The 18,937-nt window shown below is 41.9% G+C and overlaps 1 protein-coding gene across 1 annotated transcript in view; it reads left to right on the top strand.

The window, feature by feature from the left end:
* The window catches only part of Psmb2 (proteasome subunit beta 2), a 36,383-nt gene that overhangs the window by 16,966 nt on the left and 480 nt on the right, over window positions 1–18,937 (top strand). Inside the window, exons 4-5 of the mRNA XM_008832115.3 lie at window positions 14,502–14,664; window positions 16,597–16,646. Coding sequence (XP_008830337.1) covers window positions 14,502–14,664; window positions 16,597–16,646 — 213 coding nt within the window. The remainder of the gene's footprint in view (window positions 1–14,501; window positions 14,665–16,596; window positions 16,647–18,937) is intronic.

Here is an 18,937-nt window from a genome sequence, read left to right as displayed (position 1 = left end):
CTGGTTGTAGGCACACAATGGCCGTGTTCTAGGCTCACAGCTGTGAGGAACATGATAATGAGTGTTAATGCCTCAGGGGAGGGAGGGAAGGAGGGAAGGAAGGGAGGGAGGGAGGGAGGGAAGGAGTTCACAGTACAGCAAATAGCATTAGCCAGACTGAAAAGAAAAAAGGAAGAGAAAGGATGTTATAATCTCTGAATAACTGAAATGTTCTCCCAGAATCCCACATGCCCCTTTCTGGGGCCTTTGAACTAGGGGTGGCTTCTCATAGCCAGCATGCTCTTTATAATTTTCATTGATTCAGCAGATCGCCAGCTTGCATTGACTTTAGGACCAAAGGAAACAGGTGCAAAGCTCAGTGTGTGCCTTTGGATGGGAAAAAGGAGGAGTAAACAGTCAGTGGCACTGCAGAGTGATAAGTGCTAAGGTACCTGTGTATACAGGGTGTTCCAGGAAGAGTCTTAACCTGAGCCTTGACAGGCAAAGATGGCAGCAAAGGGGAAAACTGGAAGCACATGGTGTGTAAGAGTAGTATTTGCAAGGGTTCAGGATGGGACAGGTAGTTCTCAGAGCCTCAGTCCTACTTTTATCTGTTTAACTAGTGGGGTATACAAATTAGGGCTCTGTCAACTTAAAATATGTAAATATACATTGCATGTAAAAACTGATACCTAAAGTGGTTTGTTAAATATGGCTGAGAGTTTTAGAGGAATCCCAAGAGATTGAAACTTGAGAGGCAGTCCATGTTAAGAAGATTGATGACAAGTTTTATTCTAAAAGCAGTGGCCCTTTCTGAAAGCCTGTTGGCTGAAAGGAAGTTAGCATATGAGATCAGATTTGGTTAGATCAGTAGCTGCTCTTTGAGCATTTGGGGAAAGAATGAGACAAGCAGTGAACTCATTCACATCCCCTATAGAGGTAGGGAGATATATTTTGGATCTGGAGTGTTAATAGGGAACACTGTTTTAACAGAAGGGCTCCTAAATGCTCTTTTTTTTCTCAGGAAATCTTTGTTACTCCATATAGACACTGTCGATATCTGAAAACATGCACAGTTGTATATAATTCTAAATATTCTTTTCCAAAAGACCATCTTGTTTATTAACTCGATAGTGGATCAGTTATAACATTCAGAATTCATAGATATTCATGGGCATGCTTGGTATAGACAACTTAATATATACCTTATATTTTGCAAGTCTGTAGTGAAGCTTGACTTCTGCATTTGAGTGTTTTAGGAACTCACTTAAAGGAATATGGTATTTTACTATTTTCCTAGAAGCAACCAGCTCATGAAAAAAAAAATTTAAGTGGCCTTGTTGCAAACATGGTGCTGGTTTTGCCATTGCGTGATCAGCAATTTTATTTTGATGTTATTTGGGAGAAAGCAGTATTTTGATTAGCAAGTAAAATTAATGTAGAAAACAAATACCGTGTTAACTAGTTGGTATAATAAGGCATCTGTGCCATGTTGCTTTTCAACTCATTAAATTTCTAAACTTCTAATTACGATAAGCTTACAACTTTTAATAGGAGAATCAACCAAACTTGAAGTTAGTCGTGGCTTTAGAGAAATAAAATTGATAAATATTTTGAGATTTTTGTGGTTTTAAAATCTATTTTTGTTAAACATTGAGATATACATAATACTTAAGTTTTTTGCTGCTAAGATTCAGATTTTATTGAGTACCTGCTATTTATTTTCAGGAACTTTAACACAAATGAGTGCTGTGGTTCCTCATGGCCCTGTAAGACATGCAGATAGGTCACTTGAGGCTCCAAGTGGACTATTTAAGAGATACCAAATGTGTTTTCAGAAAATTACCTAAGACTGAAAAGAAATGGGAGAATATGGTTAGGACATACCTCTTTTGAGTGTTCAAGAGTCCAAGGTTTGCTTTATTGAAGCATGCTTCCTTCATCCTCAGTGTGGCAGGCATGAGGGTTTATAAACATGAATTGTTTGGCGTTTTGTTTTACTTGCTATGGATTAAACCTAGAGCCTTATATATGCCAGAAAAGTTCTGAATCACTGAGCTACATCCCCAACAAATAGTAAGCAGTTTATTGTCTTTTTGGTTTGGGTCTTTTTAAATTTTTATTAAAAAAATGTATTATTTTTATTTTATGTGTATGTGTGTATTGCCTGCATGTAGGTAAGTACACCCATGTTATGCAATGCCTGCAGAGGTCAGAAGAGGCTGTTGGATTCCCTGGGACTGGGGTTACAGATAGTTGTTAGCTGCCATGTAGGTGCTGGGATTTGAACCCTGATCTTCTGCAAGAACAACCAGTGTTCTTAACTGCTGAGCCATCTCTTCAGCCCCTGGGTCTTTTTTTTAAAATGTATATGTGTATGTGCACATGTGTGTACATGTGCATAGAGGCCAGAAGTTGACAAGTTGAGATCAGGTGTCTTCCTCAATGCTGTCTACCCTTTTTTTTTTGAAACAGGGTCTCCCTGTAGTCCCAGTTGGCCTGGAACTCACTATGTAGACCAGGCTGACCTTGAACTCAGAGATCCGCCTGCCTCTACCTCCCAAGCGCTAGAATTAAAGGCATGTACCACCATGCCTGGGTCTTTTTTGTGTGGTTTGTTGTTGTTGTTGTTGTTGTTGTTGTTGTTTTTTAAGGTAGATCTCACTCTGAATCTGGAACTCAAAGATCCAGCTAACTGGCTGTCCAGAAAGCCCCAAAGATCCTCCTGTTCCTCCTGTTCTCTGCCTCCCCAGCACCAGGATTACAGATGCATGCTGTCATGCCTGGCCTTGTCACTGGGAATAGAAACAGTGATTGAGCTCAGGTCCTCACACTTGGATGGCAAACACTCCCCAGGCTTGTTTGTTGTTGTTGTTGTTTTGTTTTTTGGTTTGGTTGGTTGGTTGGTTGGTTTTTGGGGTTTTTTTGAAATGGTCTCACACTGTAGTCAAGGCTGGGAACTTGCCATCCTCCTTGTCTAGTCCTCCTGAGTGCTGGAATTACAGGTGTATTTTGGTGCTGCAACACACAGATTTATTTGAAACAGAAGAAGGTGAAGAATGCCAGTCAGTCAGCTTAACTTCTCTATTAAGCGCAGTATAGTATTCTGATTCTGATTAATTTAAACTCGTAGTTTTTTTTCTCTTTTATTCCGTAGGATTAAGAGAGAACTGTTGCTGGGTGTGGTGGTGCATGCCTTTAATTCCAGCACTCAGAGGCAGGCACATCTCTATGATTGAGGCCAGCCTGGTCTCCAAAGTGAGTTCCAGGCCAGCTGGGGCTATAGGGAAACCTTGTCTCAAGATGAAAAAAAAGGGAGAAGGATCTGTCTTCAGATTCCACTCCTTATGCGTTTTACCTCTAGTGATACCAGTAGATAAACTGGAGCTTGGCCTTCCTTGGGTTTGTTTGTTGTTGTTGTTGTTTTTAGTATTTTATTTATTATTTTCATTTTGTGTGTATGAGTGTATTGCCTGCATGTGTATGTAAGTGCACCCGTGTCCTGCAATGCCTGTGGAGGTCAGAAGAGAGCATTGGATTCCCTTGGAACTGGAGTTAAGGATGGTTGTTAGACACCATGTGGGTGCCAGGAATCGAATTGGGTTCTTTCTTATACCTGTGCCTTTGCCAATCTTCTCTCTGGAATATGCTTGGATGTCATCCCTCCCCTCTACCATCCCCAACCACCCCTACCCTCGCCATGGCTAACTCTTCATTACTGATTAAACTCAGTTTAGCATTTATCAGGGAAACTTTATCTTTTCTACCCCATTCCCTCACATAAGGGTCTCCCTCAACCTTGTGCTGTTACAGCAACCTATATACCTCTGCCATGTGTCCTGTGTAATTGCTTCCTTTGCTGTCTCCCACATGTCAGAATGAGAAAGTGTATGGTTGATGTCAGTAAACCTCCTAACTGGCTGCCTCTTTACTCAGTCTCACTGATTTGGCTGTACTCTGTCTTCTCTTTCTAGCTGCCTCTGAACAGCTGTGTTTAGTCTCATTGGGTTCATATTGTTCTTCACATTTATAATGTTACTTTCCCTTTATTGAAAATCTTAACTCCTCCCTTACAATTTCTGTTCCTCTAGTTACTCAGTCTTACCAGTTTACCTTCTAAAGGCCTCATATTCTGTATCTCCCCACCCCTCCCCTTCTGTTTCTGCCATAGCTTAGTCCTTATCTTTCGTCTAGACTGCTGAGGTATCAAATGTTCTCCCTTTATTTCTGTTTGAGCCCAGTTCATCTTACATATAAGATTTCAGTTACCATGATAAAATGACAATATGTTATATTATTTTTCCTATTTAAAAGTCTTCTCTTTATTAGAGGGGTAGGGGAATCACTGTGAGCCATGGAGTGGGCTTGTGTGGGTAGAAAGGTGGGAGTAGTAAATTTTTGCTGGCTCCTCCATGGTTTACACATTGAAGTTCATGTTCTCTATTTTTTCTTTTTTTTTTTTTTGGTCTTTTTGAGACAGGGTCTCCCTTTAGCCCCAGATGACTGGAACTCGCTATGTAGACCAGGCTGGCCTTGAACTCAAAGAGATCCGCCTGCCCTGCCTCTGCCTCCCAAGTGCTGGAGTTAAAGGCATGGGCTACCACGCCCAGCTCCATGTACTCTATTTTTAAAATTTATTTATTTTTATTTTATGTATATGAGTATTTCACCTGTGTGTATATAAGTGTGCACATGCAAGCCAGGATCCTAGTACTCATGATCTCTGTGAGTTCAAGGCCAGCCTGGTCTACATAATGAGTTCCAGGCCAGCTGGGGCTATAGGGAGGTCCTGTCTCAAAAAGACCCCCCCCCAAAAAAGTGTATACATCCATGCAATACCTGCAGAAGCCAGAAGATGGTGTCAAATCTCCTAGAACTGCAGTTACAGACAGTTGTTAGCCACCTTGTGTGCGCTGGGCAGTGAACCCAGTTCCTCTGAGAGAGCAGCCAGTGCTTTTAACTGCTGAGCCATCTCTCCAGCCCTGCTTCTTTTGTTTTTAAGAAAGGTTCTTCTTGGGGCTGGAGAGATGGCTCAGCAGTTAAGAACACTGGTTGTTCTTGAAGAAGACCCAGGTTCGAATCCCAGCACCCACATGGCAGCTAACAACTGTCCGTAACTCCAGTCCCAGGGGATCTGACAGCCTCTTCTGACCTCTGCGGGCTTTGCATGACACGGGTGCACTTACCTACATACAGCCAATACATGCATACACATAAAAATAATAAAATTAAGAAAAAAAAAAAAAAGGTTCTTCTTACATTATGAAGCTTAGCCTGGCCTTGAATTCTGTGTTTCCTAAGACACCCCTGAATCACTCCTTCTTTCTCCCAGCTGCTGGCATTACAGGCGTGTACCGCCACACCTGGTTTATGCTGTGCTAGGGATCGAACCCAGGACTTTGTATATACTAGTCAAGCACTCTACCAAGACACATCCAAAGCCCCCGAAGTTTAATCTCATCCCTAGGTTACCAGTGATAATACCATCCTAGTTCCTCTGCTTTCTTCTGAAATCACCTAATTCCCTAGGTCTGTGTGTCGCTTATTCATAAGTATAAGCATTCCGTGCTGTTTTCTCTCTCTTTCTTTTCACATACTGTTTCTTCAATCTGGAACCCTTCCTACTCACCTCCTCCTTGGGAAAGTTGCCTTCCAGATGCAGACTTCCTTATCCCCTGCACAGTGTCTTCTTATATCAAAAATGCCAACTAAACATTTACTGAATTTATTCACTTTCCATGTGCAGAAGTGAGGTTGTTTGGAGTAATATCTACCCATTTCATAATTACCCTGTCTTGTAACCCAAGGGAACTCTTACAGTCTTACAGGAACTGCTTAAAGCTTTTTATAAACTGCTTTTATGCTTAAAGGTTGAAGAGTTTGAATCTGTACATGGTTTAATCTTTCCTTTCCCTTCCTCCCCTTCTTTCCCTTCCGCTTCCCCATTCCAAGATAGGGTCTCATTACCATGTAGCCCTTGCTAGCCTGGAACTTGCTATATAGACCAGGCTGGTCTTGAACTCACAGAGATCCACCTGAGATTACAGGTGTATGCCACATAGTTTTCTTAAAAAGGAATATATTTGGATGGATGGATGTGGAAGTTCATGCCAGTAATGTCAGCACTTGCGGGTTGAAGCAAGAGAATTGCCACAAGTTCAAGGCCAGCCTGGACTGCCAAGTGAGATGCCTGTCTCATGTAAATATGGAATACGGACCATAATCTTTTAGAGAAAGCAAAAGTTCTTAATCACAATAATTGGCAGTTTGAAATAATGATTTTTTTTTTGGTTGCAGAATCTTCATTTTATTTTTTAGTAGTGAATTTGACTCTATAGACTACTCACAGTCAGCCGAGGTGGCACACACCTTTAATCCTAGCACTCGGGAGACAGAGGCAGACCCTGTCTCAAAAAGACCGGAAAAAAAAAAAAAAAAAAGAATACTCACAGTCATGACTCCACTGAGTACCAAGGTTGCTGTCTGATGTGTGTAGTTTCAGTTTCTTCTCTGAATTTTCTCCATTTCTCTTTCTCCACTCTTAGTAGATCTTCCATTCAAGTCCCTCTTTGGGCTTCACTCTGCTGCATCCAGCTTAGCATGGGTTCAGAGAATCCTTTTGGGAGTGTGGAACCTTTTGGGAGGTGTCAAACCAGTGGAAACATATGTGGAGATTCAAACCTTCCTGCAATTAAGATTCAAGTCTTTCTCTCCAACTATAAGCATGAGGCACAGGAAGTTCTTTAGCTTGTTTCCTCCCTCTGCTTCCCTCTGAAATAATGAATTTTAAGTGCAAAAGTTTGTAATTATGGCTGGCGAGATGGTTCAGCAGGTAAAGGCACTTGCTGCCAATCCTGGTGATCTGAGTTTGGTTCCTGGAACCCACAAGATAGAAAGAAATCCCACAAGTTGTCCTCTGGCGCGCGTGCGCGCGCGCGCGCACACACACACACACACACATGCACGCGCACACACACGCAGGCATGCAGACACAGACATGGATACACACATGGACATGGACGCACAATTTTTTTTTTAATTCTGGAAATAAAGGGACTAGAGGTGGCTCAGCGGTTAGGAGCTTTTGCTGATCTTCCAGAGGACCCAAGTTCAGTTCCCAGCACCCATGTCAAGCTGCTCACAACTGCCTGTAATTCCTGCTCCAGAGGATCTTGGCCAGAGGATCTGTGGGCACTTGCACATACATGGCACACACACATATATAAATAAATAAAAATTAATTTGTAAGAAAAAAATCTGTAATTAAAGCAGCAAAATTAGAATTTTAAAATCAACAAAGCTAGCAAATTCTGTTGGTTATTGAAAACCAGCTCCTAATTCAGAATTCAGAGCACTTGAAAATAGTAAAATAATAATTGATCCAGTTGAAAGTGGATATTGACAAAGCAGTTAAGGTACTGGTATCACCACACGAATTTATTAAATAGCTACTACTGATACTGCAGTTTTAGACCTTATACAAGAATCATAATTGTGATACTAAACATGTCTCCCTTTTTTTAAGACAGGGTCTCCCTGTAGCCTCAGCTGGCCTGGAATTTGCTGTGTAGACTGGACTGGCCTCAGTCTCACAGAGGTCTGCCTGCTTCAGCTTCTGCCTCTGCTGGGATTAAAGGCATGAACTACCACATGCCCAGCCAGCCCGGCCTTTTAAAGCCTAAAATATTATTGCTCATATGCTGTGTGATAAGTGAGGTGGAGTGCAATAGGTGCTGGTATGAAAAACAGTACATTCTGAAATATTTGAGCATGAAATTGGCTTTTAGATACTGAATCATTTTTACACTAATTTCCATTTTGTGGAGGCAAAATAGTTTCCTGGAAAAGCAGACGGAGCTTGGGAAGCCTGAATTCTGATACTAATGACCTGCATGGTAATCACAGTCTTGTCTTTGAATATTAGGCTCCTATGTGTGAAAGGAATACTGGGTTAGCTAGTTGAGCTAATAGGTCCTTTAAACTTCTATAAACTATGTTTCTGTGAGATAGGATGAAAGATGGAATCTCAGCAGTCTTTTGAACTAAGAAATAGTAAACATGGAGCTAGAGCTCAGTGTAGAGCATGGATTTAGCACGCACAGGGCCCTGGGTTTGATTCCCTGCTCCCCCCCCCCCATAAAGACTTTACAAAGAACTGTGGGCACAGTATTGTTTTCAAAGTCTAGTCTCCATTCTATGCGTTTCATTGTATTGTTTAAAATGCTCATCTCATTTGTCCCACAGTGGTTTGGCATCCTCTTCTACATTACTGACCTACCAGGAGTAGAAGTCTGCCTCCCACACTGCTTAGCATTCCAAGGTGCCACACAGCCCCAAACAAACCACAATTCTTCAAGGCACCTCAGTCATAGAAATGTCATCCAATTCAATTAGAGGTGGCAAAGGCTGGCCTGTCTCCAAAAGAAGACTGTCAATTCCTCTCCTTTTCTGGGTCCACGCTCGGCGGGATGCTTCCTCACGCCCACCTCTCTCCCCCTTGCTGTGACTTTGGTTTCCGCCAGATGTCACACCGCTGCTTGTCACCGCCCAGACTCTCATGTCGCTGATTTTGTTGTTTCGGTGTATTTGTCACAACTGTTCTCTTTAGCTGTAAAATTTATGGAATTTCACGCTCTTCTTAATCACTGCAGTGTTTCTTTTTCCTGATAGAGGAAATATACAAGAAATTGTATACACAAGAGTTAGAAGGAGAGAAATGTTCCATCAAACTTAAAAAAAAGTTTCTGTGTGCAATGTATACTCCCCACCCCCAAGTGTACAAGAGACACAATTGGACTGACCTCAGTTCTGTAGTTCCCCAGGGAGGCCTAGAGGTTTGCTTGTCCATCTCAATTCCAGAAAGAACCTAAGAGCCTTTTGGCTAATACCAGCTTGCATTTTATCCTGCTGGCAACCATAAAAATGTGGGTAACTATCAGCTCTCTGTGATAGCATCTTCTTGATCTTTTTATTATCTAGTCAGATCTGTTAACAGTACAGTCAAATCTTAAAAGTGGGGTAGTGAGGGGTGGAGAGATGACTCAGTGGTTAAGAGCACTAGCTGCTCTTGCAGAGGAACAGGATTCAATTCCCCGCACCCAGATGGCAGCTAACAACCGTCTGTAACTCAAGTTCCAGGGTGTCTGACACCCTCTGAGGGCATTGCATGACACAGGTGCACTTACACATGTAGGCAATACACTCATACACATAAAATAAAAATGATAAATAAAAAATATTTTTTTAATGTGGGGTGGTGATAGTAGCCAGTTTGTTATTACTGTATATCAGGTGTTGCACTGAGCACTTTACATGTATTGATTTAAACCCCAGGAAATCTCAAAATGATCTAGAGAACTTCACTTTGTAAATAAGCTTATCCTGTACTTGTTGTGGGGGGGATCATTTGCCTAGTCCTCCAACACACATTTTTAGTAAGAGGCAAAATTTTTAGCAGTTGGGAGGCAAAAGCATGATATTCACAGCAAGTTCAAGGCCAGCCTGGTCCACATAGTAAGTTCTAAGCCAGCTAGGAGTGTCAAAAAAACAAAACAAAAAAAGCAAAATTTTGTAGTACCTTTATTCTACATTCTATAGGCTAAAATTAATTTTTTTTTTTTGGAGTTGAGGACCAGACCCAGGGCCTTGCACTTGCTAGGCAAGCGCTCTACCACTGAACTAAATCCCCAACCCCTAAAACTCATTTTTGAGTCCTCAGGAAGTTTTTCTTTGTATATCATACACAACTTGTTTTTGTAGATCATATACTCACATTGGTATGTGTAAACCATTTATGGTGATCCTCAGGCCATTGAATAGAGTACCTTAACTAAATGTTTGGGTTCATTTACTAGATCAACATTTGAATATTTGTGTTAGTTGGAAAAAAATATATACTATTCATTTGACCTTTGCTGTGGAAGATTCCTGGTCATGTAAATATACAGATCTCCGCTGGTGGACCTAACTGTCTCGTATCTTTCACAGACTAGAGGTTACTTTGTAAAAGACAGGATTTTGGTCATTCTGTCATTATTGGTATTTCGTTTATCAAGAATAATTTTTTTTTTTTTTTTTTTTTTTTTTTTTTTTTTTTTTTTTTTTTGAGCTGGTCTCAAACTCACAGAGATCCATCTGCCTCTGGCTCCTGAGTGCTGGGATCAAAGGTGTGTGCTACCACACCTGGCTTTAGATTTCTTTTTTTAAAAAAAGTATTTTATAGCCAGGCATGGTGGTGCACGCCTTTAATCCCAGCACTCGGAAGGCAGAGGCAGGTGGATCTCTGTGAGTTCAAGGCCAGCCTGGTCTCCATAGTGAGTTCCAGGACAGCTGAGGCTACAGGGAGACCCTGTCTCAAAAAAAAGACCAAAAAAAAAAAAAGTATTTTATTTTGCTGGGCATGGTGGCGCACGCTTTTGATCCCAGAAGAGGCAGGTGGATCTCTATGAATTCAAGGCCATCCTGGTCTACATAGCGAGTTCCAGGCCAGTTGGGGCTACAGGCAGACCCTATCTCAAGCAAACAAACAACGACAAATAATAATAATAATAATAATAATAATAATAATAATAAATAAATTTTATTTTTATTTTATGTATATGAGTGTTTTGCCTGCATATATATAGGTGTACTATGTGCGTGCCTGGTGCCTTTTGGGGTCAGAAGGCATGAGATCCTTTGGTTCTGGAGTTAGGGATGGGTATAGTCACCAAGTAAGTTCTGGGAACTGAGCCCAAGTCCTCTAGAAGATCAGTAAGTGCTCTTAACCACTGAGCTATCTCTTCAGCCCCAAGATTCTTTTATGTTAGTACTATTCATAGGAAATAAGAGAACTGATAGAAAAGTATGTAAACTACAAAGTGATACTTAACACTTAGGATGGACACATCTGCAAGAGAGGAAACAGGCCTGGAGATGCAGGCATTTGACTTAAACTTGAATCTCTTCGCAGAGATAGAGTCTATCACATTGTAACCTTGGTTTAATGGTTTTCTTAATCTTTTTTGTGATATTATGCATTAACCACATGTGAAATGTTCTCTGGTGTGATTATTAGTACTCATTCAAATATTTGTTGAATATGTGCTGTATACATCATTGAATGAGACAGATACTCTTGCTTTCATATAGATTATAGTATATTTTATAGTATGCAAAATATTTGAATGAGTTGTCGTCTGTGTACTGTTTTTTTTTCTAATCATGCCATAAGCAGTCACACTTTTGTATGCTGTTAGAATAGAATAAAATTGTAGGAATTTATAGCTTTTAATTTTCTCATAGAACTGCCAAGAATAGCACAAAAAAATGAATGAATTATCTTATTCTAGGAAAACAATTATGAAACCAGAATATGAAGAAATACAAGTCAAGAAATCTATAAACATGACTTTGTCACTTTGAATTCACAATTCTCAGGGGAACGAGAGAATGACAGTATACAAGAGTTTATTTGAAATTTTAAAAACTAGTGTGAGCCAAAGATCTTTGATGGAGCATTGTCAGAAGAATTTCAGAAACTGCAAGTTGTTACACAGATGTATTGATTTAATTAGTCTAGATAACACCATTTATTTATGCTTAAGCATCTCACACATGCAAAAGTTGGTAATTCGAAGTCACACAATATTTGTGAGTTATCTTCTATACCCAAGAGTTGTAATTTCTGAATTCCAACTTCAGTGAGTGTGTATATCAGATGCTTAAGGATAAATAAACTATATTTTTAGGGATCAAATATACAATACAGTCGGTTCTAGAATTGTGTTTACATGGGGCTTCCTGTAAAATTTTCTGATAGTAGCTTTTGAGTAACATGAATTGTTCTAAAACGTGATTTTGCTTCATAGTATGGCCAAGAGCTTCACTGCCGTCCAAACCCTCTTTGGGTATCTGGGTGGATTCCTAATATACCATGCAACTTGGTAAAATTGTTTTGGTTAACCATGCAATGGGTGTTCTGGCCACTAAGTTGGGAGGAGTGAGCTATGCTCTTAGAAAAAAAGATTAAACTTTGTGATAGGTAAGAATCTGTATTATAAGAAAAGCAATTAAAAATCCTTTGCTATTTTTTTCCTTCTCCTTCCTTCTCTCGTCCCCATTCCCTTTCCTAATTTTAGCTTTAAGAACAGTACAATATTCTGTGTATGTCAGATTTTGAAGTACTGTTTTCACTCTTTTTTAAAAAATATTTTTATTTTATGTGTATGCATGTATTGCCTGCATGTAGGTAATTGCACCCATGTTGTGCAGTGCCCTTGGAGGTCAGAAGAGGCTGTCGGATCCTCTGGGACCGAAGTTACAGACAGTTGTTAGCTGCCATGGGATTTGAACCTGGGTCTTCTGTGAGAACAGTCAGTGTTCTTAACTGCTGCACTCTCCCCCCCCCCCCCCCCCCCCCCCCGTTTTCACTCTTTAAAAAAAATGATTAGTCTTGGGGCTGGAAAGATGGCTCAGTGGTTAAGAACACTGCTCTTGGCCGGCATGGTGGCGCACGCCTTTAATCCCAGCACTGGGGAGGCAAAGTTAGGTGGATCTCTGTGAAATTGAGGCAAGCCCGGTCTACATAGCAAATTCCAGGTCAGCTGAGGTTACAGGGAGGGAGATCCTGTCTCAAAAATACCAAAAAATAAAAATAAAAAGAACCATGACCCTGTTCATCATTGGCAGCAGTATGGGTTCAAATCCCCACTATGGCATGAGTTAGCCATGTCTTTGAGGGATTTACTCAGCTTATCTTATGTACTTTATAAAGGAAGAAGGCTGTGCCAAGTCAGTGGGACACAGGATGTCAAAGACCCAGGTTCAAATCCCATTACCCACATGGCAGCTAACAACTGACCGTAACTCCAGTCCCAGGGAATCCGACAGCCTCGTCTGACCTCCACGGGCATTGCACGACATGGGTGCACTTACCTACATGCAGGCAATACATGGATACACATAAAATAAAAATAACAAAATTAAAAAAAAATATTAGTCTTGCCAGGTGTGGTGGCAAACGCCTTTAATCCCAGCTCTGGGGAGGCAGAGGCAGGTAGATCTCTTTGAGTTCAAGGCCAGCTTGGTCTACATAGTGAGTTCCAGGCCAGCTGGGGCTACAGGGAGACCCTGTCTCAAAAAAAGGACCAAAACAAAACAAATTTATTAGTTTTGCTGAGCATGGTGGCGCGTGCCTTTAATCCCAGCTCTGGGGAGGAAGAGGCAGGCAGATTTCTGTGAGTGCAAGGTCAACCTGTGGTCTACAGAGCAAGTTCCAGGTGAGCTGGGGCTACAGGGAGACCCTGTCTCAAAAATAATAATAATAATTATTATTATTATTAGTTTATATATATATATATATGATTTAGTTAATTTTAACAGATCTGCTTTTGTTGTTTAAAGGGTAAATTAAAGGAAGTTAGGATGTAGATAATAAATACCTAGGAATGCTACCTAGGAATTTAGGTAGCATCTTTTTTTTCCTCAGTATTTGGGCTTTTCTATGTTGTTTTTTGTTGTTGTTGCCTTAGAAGATAGGAAGAGGTAGTATTAACTCAGTTTTGCACATAAAAAAACAGATGCTTAGGGCCCGGTAAGATGGCTCAGCTGGTAAAGGCTTTTGCCACCAAGCCTGAGTTCAATCCTCAGGACCCATATGGTGGAGGGAGAGAACCAGCTCCACAGAGTTATCCTCTGACTTCCACATGCATGCTGTGGCACATGCACATAAACATACAAACAAAACATATATACATAATATATATATATATATATTGGTCTTTTTGAGACAGGGTCTCCCTGTAGCCCCAGCTGTCCTGGAATTTGCTATGTAGACCAGGCTAGCCTTGAACTCACAGCGATCCGCCTGCTTCTGCCTCCTGAGTGCTGGGATTAAAGGCGTGCACCACCACACCCGGCTAATATATACATATTTTTAAATGTTAACATTTATGCCAGGTGTAGTGGCACACATTTTTCATCCCAGCACTTGGGAGGCAGAGGCAGATGGATCTCTGTGAGATCAAGGCCAGCCTGGTCTACATAGCAAATTCCAGGACAGCTGGGGCTACAGGTCTCAAAAAAAAAAAAAGACCCCCCCCCCCCCAACCACCCTAACACTAGTTCAGGCTTAGGATCTGGACCAAAATATCAAATAGTAAACTATATGTTCTATAATTATTAAGGAGGGAAAGAATGGAAATTCAGTAGGTCTCAATCACATACATCAAAATCACTAGATTTAACTCTGGAAGTAACAGGAGTCTACAACCCCTGAGCCTTCTTGACATCCCTGTATCAGATTCTTGTCCATAGGCTTTAAATAAAAGCTTATTCCTTTACCAAATGTTCCAGTCTTCAGAGAAAACAAGTTGGCCTCCCTTCACTTTAACCATAGGAGAGATCCTCTAGATATTTACACTTTGACTTTCACTGTGGCTTAGTCAGTTGCTGCTAATATTTTCTTACTCATCAAGAGCCAGAATACTCCTATTTGCCTTGTTGCTGTTGAGCTTTAATTGTGCCCCATCTTTTCTTTGCAGTCCCCATATCACGTGAACCTCCTCCTGGCTGGCTATGATGAGCATGAGGGGCCAGCGCTTTACTACATGGACTACCTGGCAGCCTTGGCTAAGGCTCCTTTTGCAGCTCATGGCTATGGTGCCTTCCTGACTCTTAGTATCCTTGACCGATACTACACACCAAGTAAGTTCCAGCACTTTGGGGAGACAGCAGTGGCAGAGCCCTACCCTCAGCTGCTTCTCAGTCTTGCCCAACCTTAGAGCTGGTTAACTGCATCTCAGATAGAGGATGGGTCCTCTCTGGAAGCTGCTCTTTCTCTTATGGATCAGAGGGACTTCCAAAAGCTTATTGGTCATTGAGTGTGGTGGTGCACACCTTTAATCCCAGCACTTAGGAGGCAGAAGCAGGTGGATCTCTATGAGATCAAGGCCAGCCTGGTCTACATAGTGAGTTCCAGGCCAGCTGTGTTTGCAGGGAGACCTATTCTCAAAAAGACAAAAAAAAAAGCTTATTGATGAAAGTCCTTGCCAAGCCAAAATGAGATTCTCTTCTCATGAGAGCTGGGTTTGGTTTTGTCTTAAAGGGGTACTGGAGTAGATGTCATGAGTAAACATGTTCATTTGGTTCTGTGACTTGGTAGTTGCATTCATTTTTGTCTACCTGCATAATTACTGACATTGCAGCTGCAGAGAAGGTGCAAGTAAATGAAGAAGTTTATGTATATATTTTGAATTAGTGAGGGTGAACAGGTCCCAGCATGACACCTGAAGACTTCTTTGTTTAGACATCAAAGCTTTTAAAGGCCACTCCCTGCAAAATAAACCTCCAAAAACTGTCAGCTTGGCAAAACTTCAGGTGAACAGTGCTTTTGTGTGAAGTTCTGTCTTCTGGCCCCAGTCTCAGCTTCAGCTTTAGCCACTATGGACAATCAGGCCTTGGAATTCTTAGCTTTTTTTTTTTTTTTAAATTATTTTATGTGTATGAGTTTGTTGCCTGCTTATATGTAAGTGCACCCATGTCATGCAGTGCTCATAGAGGTCAGAAGAGGGCGTCAGATGCCCTGGAACTGTAGTTACAAACAATTGTTAGCTGCTATGTGGGTGCTGGGACTTGAACCTGGATCCTCTGCAAGAACAGCAGTACTCCTTTTTTTTTTTTGTACTTTCTGAGACAGGGTCTCCCTGTAGCCCCAGCTGTCCTGGAACTCAGTATGTAGACCAGGCTGGCCTCGAACTCACAGCGATCCACCTGCCTTTGCCTCCCGAGTGCTGGGATTAAAGGCATGCGCCACCACACCTGGCAAGAGCAGCAGTCTCCAGCCCTGGAGTGCTTTATAGATGTAGTACAGATAACCACTTCTCTTCTTACATTCCACTCTTCCCTGTCAATATCTTAGGAACCTGGCATACTCTTTTCTTTTTGGTGCTACCCTCTCATGCAACCTCAGCCATGCTAAAGCTCCAGGCCATATCCGGAAAAGAATTAGCCCGGCCTCCCGGTGACTGCCTCTTAGGTTTGGCATCTGTCAGTAATACAGGTGATTTGCCCACCAAAATAGCCACCAACCACTCCTGAAGCCTAACTGCATAATGTGTCATCCCACTTTGCAATGCCCACCAACAATCCCTTTGGATCCTGTTTAGAAGAGTCTTAGTCTCACCCTGTGAGTTGTCTTCCCATTGTTAAACTGAGACTCGACTAGGAAAGAGAGGCTGAATCTCTGGCCTTGTCCTCCCTTTCCTGATTTGCAGCTGGCTAGGGCAGATGGAATTGATTTAAGCCCTGTGCTAAAGGGGGCTGGCAAGGATAGACTATGAAAAAAGTGAGGCAGGTGACTGGACTTCTTCAGAGGCAGATGCTGGGCAGGGGAGACAGTATTTTGTCATGCTTACCCTTCTCTGTAGCAAATCAATTTGCAATGGCTTGTGGCTGTGGGAACACTGGGTATGGGGCACCCTCCATTGCATATGTAATAAGTTTGTTGCAGGCTAGAAGGCTGAGCATTTTTTTACCTTTTACAATTGTGTGGCACTCAGACCTGAAAAAGTTTGAAACTTAGTCACAAGCTGTCAGGAGATGGACAGCACCTTCATGTTGGCCTGTGTTCTCTTTCAGCTATCTCACGTGAGAGGGCAGTGGAGCTTCTTAGGAAATGTCTGGAGGAGGTGAGTAGTTCCCAGGGGATCCTATAAGGAGTGCTTTCTCTCCATTTGCTAATACTGTTGCTGTTTCTTGGTTACCTTTTTCTGGTCCTTGCCAGAAGATGTAATAAATACCCATTGACCAGATGTGAAGTTTTTACCAGGAATGGAGGCTGATGTGGGTAACAGGCTTATTTTTCTCTCATGAGTCACTTCCTCAATGTCAGTTTTACAATTTAATTTCCTTTCTGGTTTATCCAGACTAGTAGGTCTCAAAATTCAGTGTATATAAGAATCAACTGGGGGAACTTTCATTTTCCCTTCCCTAGTCTCCAATTCTGAGTCTCTCTTTCTGTAAAGAGAGACTGAGTATTTTTATTTTTTAATTTTTTTTTAATCTTTTTTGAGAGACGGTCTCCTGTAGGCCCATATGGCCTAGAACTCACTGTTTAGGCCAGGCTGGCCTCAGTCTCACAAAGACTGCCTCAACCTCCTGAGTGCTAGGATTGAAGGTGTATGCTACCATGCCAACTAATTTTTTTTTTAATTATGTGTATGTATGTGAATAGGTACACACATGTGCAATGCCTGCTGAGTCTAGATGTGACAGATCCCTCTAGAGTTGGCGTTACCAGCAGTTGTGAGCTGCATGGCATGGGTGCTGGAACCCAAACCTGGGTCTTCTGTAAGAACAGTACACACTTTTAACTGCTGAGCTCTCTCTCCAGCCCCTAAATCTCTCTTTTTTAAAATATTTTATTATGTGTGTGTGTGTGTGTGTGTGTGTGAGTCTATTGCCTGCATGTGTGTAAGTGCACCCACTCGTGTCATGCAGTACCCATGGATGTCAGAAGGTGTCAGAGCCCCTGGAACTAGAGTTATGGATAGTTGTTAGCCACTATGTGGGTGCTGGGAATCAAACCTGGGTCCTCTACAAGAGCAATCAGTGCTCTTAACCACCAAGCCATCTCTCCAGCCCCCTCTGTCTTATATTAACTGGCAATCAGATAATTTTACTACAGGTAATAGTCAGCACCCTACTGAAAGAGCCAGTGCCCTGGACTTTATAACCTCTCTGTTGTGCCACCTATAGAACTCTGTTGTCTACTCCCTTAACAGTGTATTCACGGGGTCATAGAAAACAGCTAAGAAGCTTTGGGCAGAAGTAGAGAGCAGTCTTTGCTTTGGGAGGCCAAGGACCCAGACCTTACTCATTCTGGTACTTCTAGCAAGAGTGTTATGGATGTAGGATGAGGTGGCCAAAGTAGCCTCATTAGTCTTTTTCATTATCTTATTTTATTTTGGTGGGGGTTGGGGATAAAAATGAACTTGAATTAATGGTGTGGTGAGAGCAGAGGAGGATGGGAGCAGGTGGGAGCACTGGCAGCAGTGTCTTCTTCAGTAGGCCTCTTGCATAAGCCTGTCATTTTTAGCACAGTACTCCTTTCTACTCTTCCTCTTTGTAGCACTTTCCAAAGCAGACACTGAGAATCTATTCATATGTTTTTCTTAGCCGGTCATCTGGAAGGTCATATTAGCCACAAATATTGTAAGGGGTGGCCAGGAAGAAGACACTTGAGTGCTTTTGAGACTTTTATTTCACTTGGATTTAAAAAAAAAAAAAATGTTTCCTTATTACCACTTTTTCTTGAACTTTGAGCTTGATTCTGGATATGAGCCAACCAGAAAGGACTCTGGAAATGGAATGGGCTGTTATTGCCCAGTTCTCAGCTGCAAAGGAGATGGGACGCATGACTGGGGAGAGGGCACAAACCTGGAGAGAAGGCCACTTCCAGGATAGGCTCCTAAGGGACCTGTGTCTTCTCTGGAGGCTCTGAGGGAGGTATCCAGGAAAGGTAGTCATAGGAAAGAAATTTCCAAGCTATGCTTCCCAATAAGCTCCAGTCAGCTTAATGGGACTGTCTGCTTCAGAATAGCCTTAGTCTGAACTGGAAGAGGCAAAAGCATGGCTTATTCCAGGAATGATCTATAGACTGTTTCTCAATCCTGTACCCCGCCCCCCCATACCTGGTTCTCCTAATGTGGTAAATGACTAGAGCAAACTGTTAGGACTTAAGCTTTGGTCTAGAGCTTGGTCTACAGCTTGTTCCTGGATTAGTTCCCTGTTGACTTACTACCTGGAGACTTTGCAAGAAGGAAATCTATACTTACCAGACTGATTGGTAGCAGACTATGGGGATAATAAGAACATTGCTTTGTCGCTCATCAGCTGACTGACCAGAAGCAGACTCCCAGTTACATTTCCCATGACATGCTCACTACCTTCTACAGCCTCCAGCTCCAGCTACTTGGTT

This window comes from Nannospalax galili, unplaced genomic scaffold, assembly GCF_000622305.1.
Source record: "Nannospalax galili isolate Female #2095 unplaced genomic scaffold, S.galili_v1.0 scaffold1055, whole genome shotgun sequence".
Lineage (NCBI taxonomy): Eukaryota > Metazoa > Chordata > Mammalia > Rodentia > Spalacidae > Nannospalax > Nannospalax galili.
The sequence above is the reverse complement of the archived record's forward strand: the minus strand, read 5'-3'. Positions and strand labels throughout refer to the sequence as shown.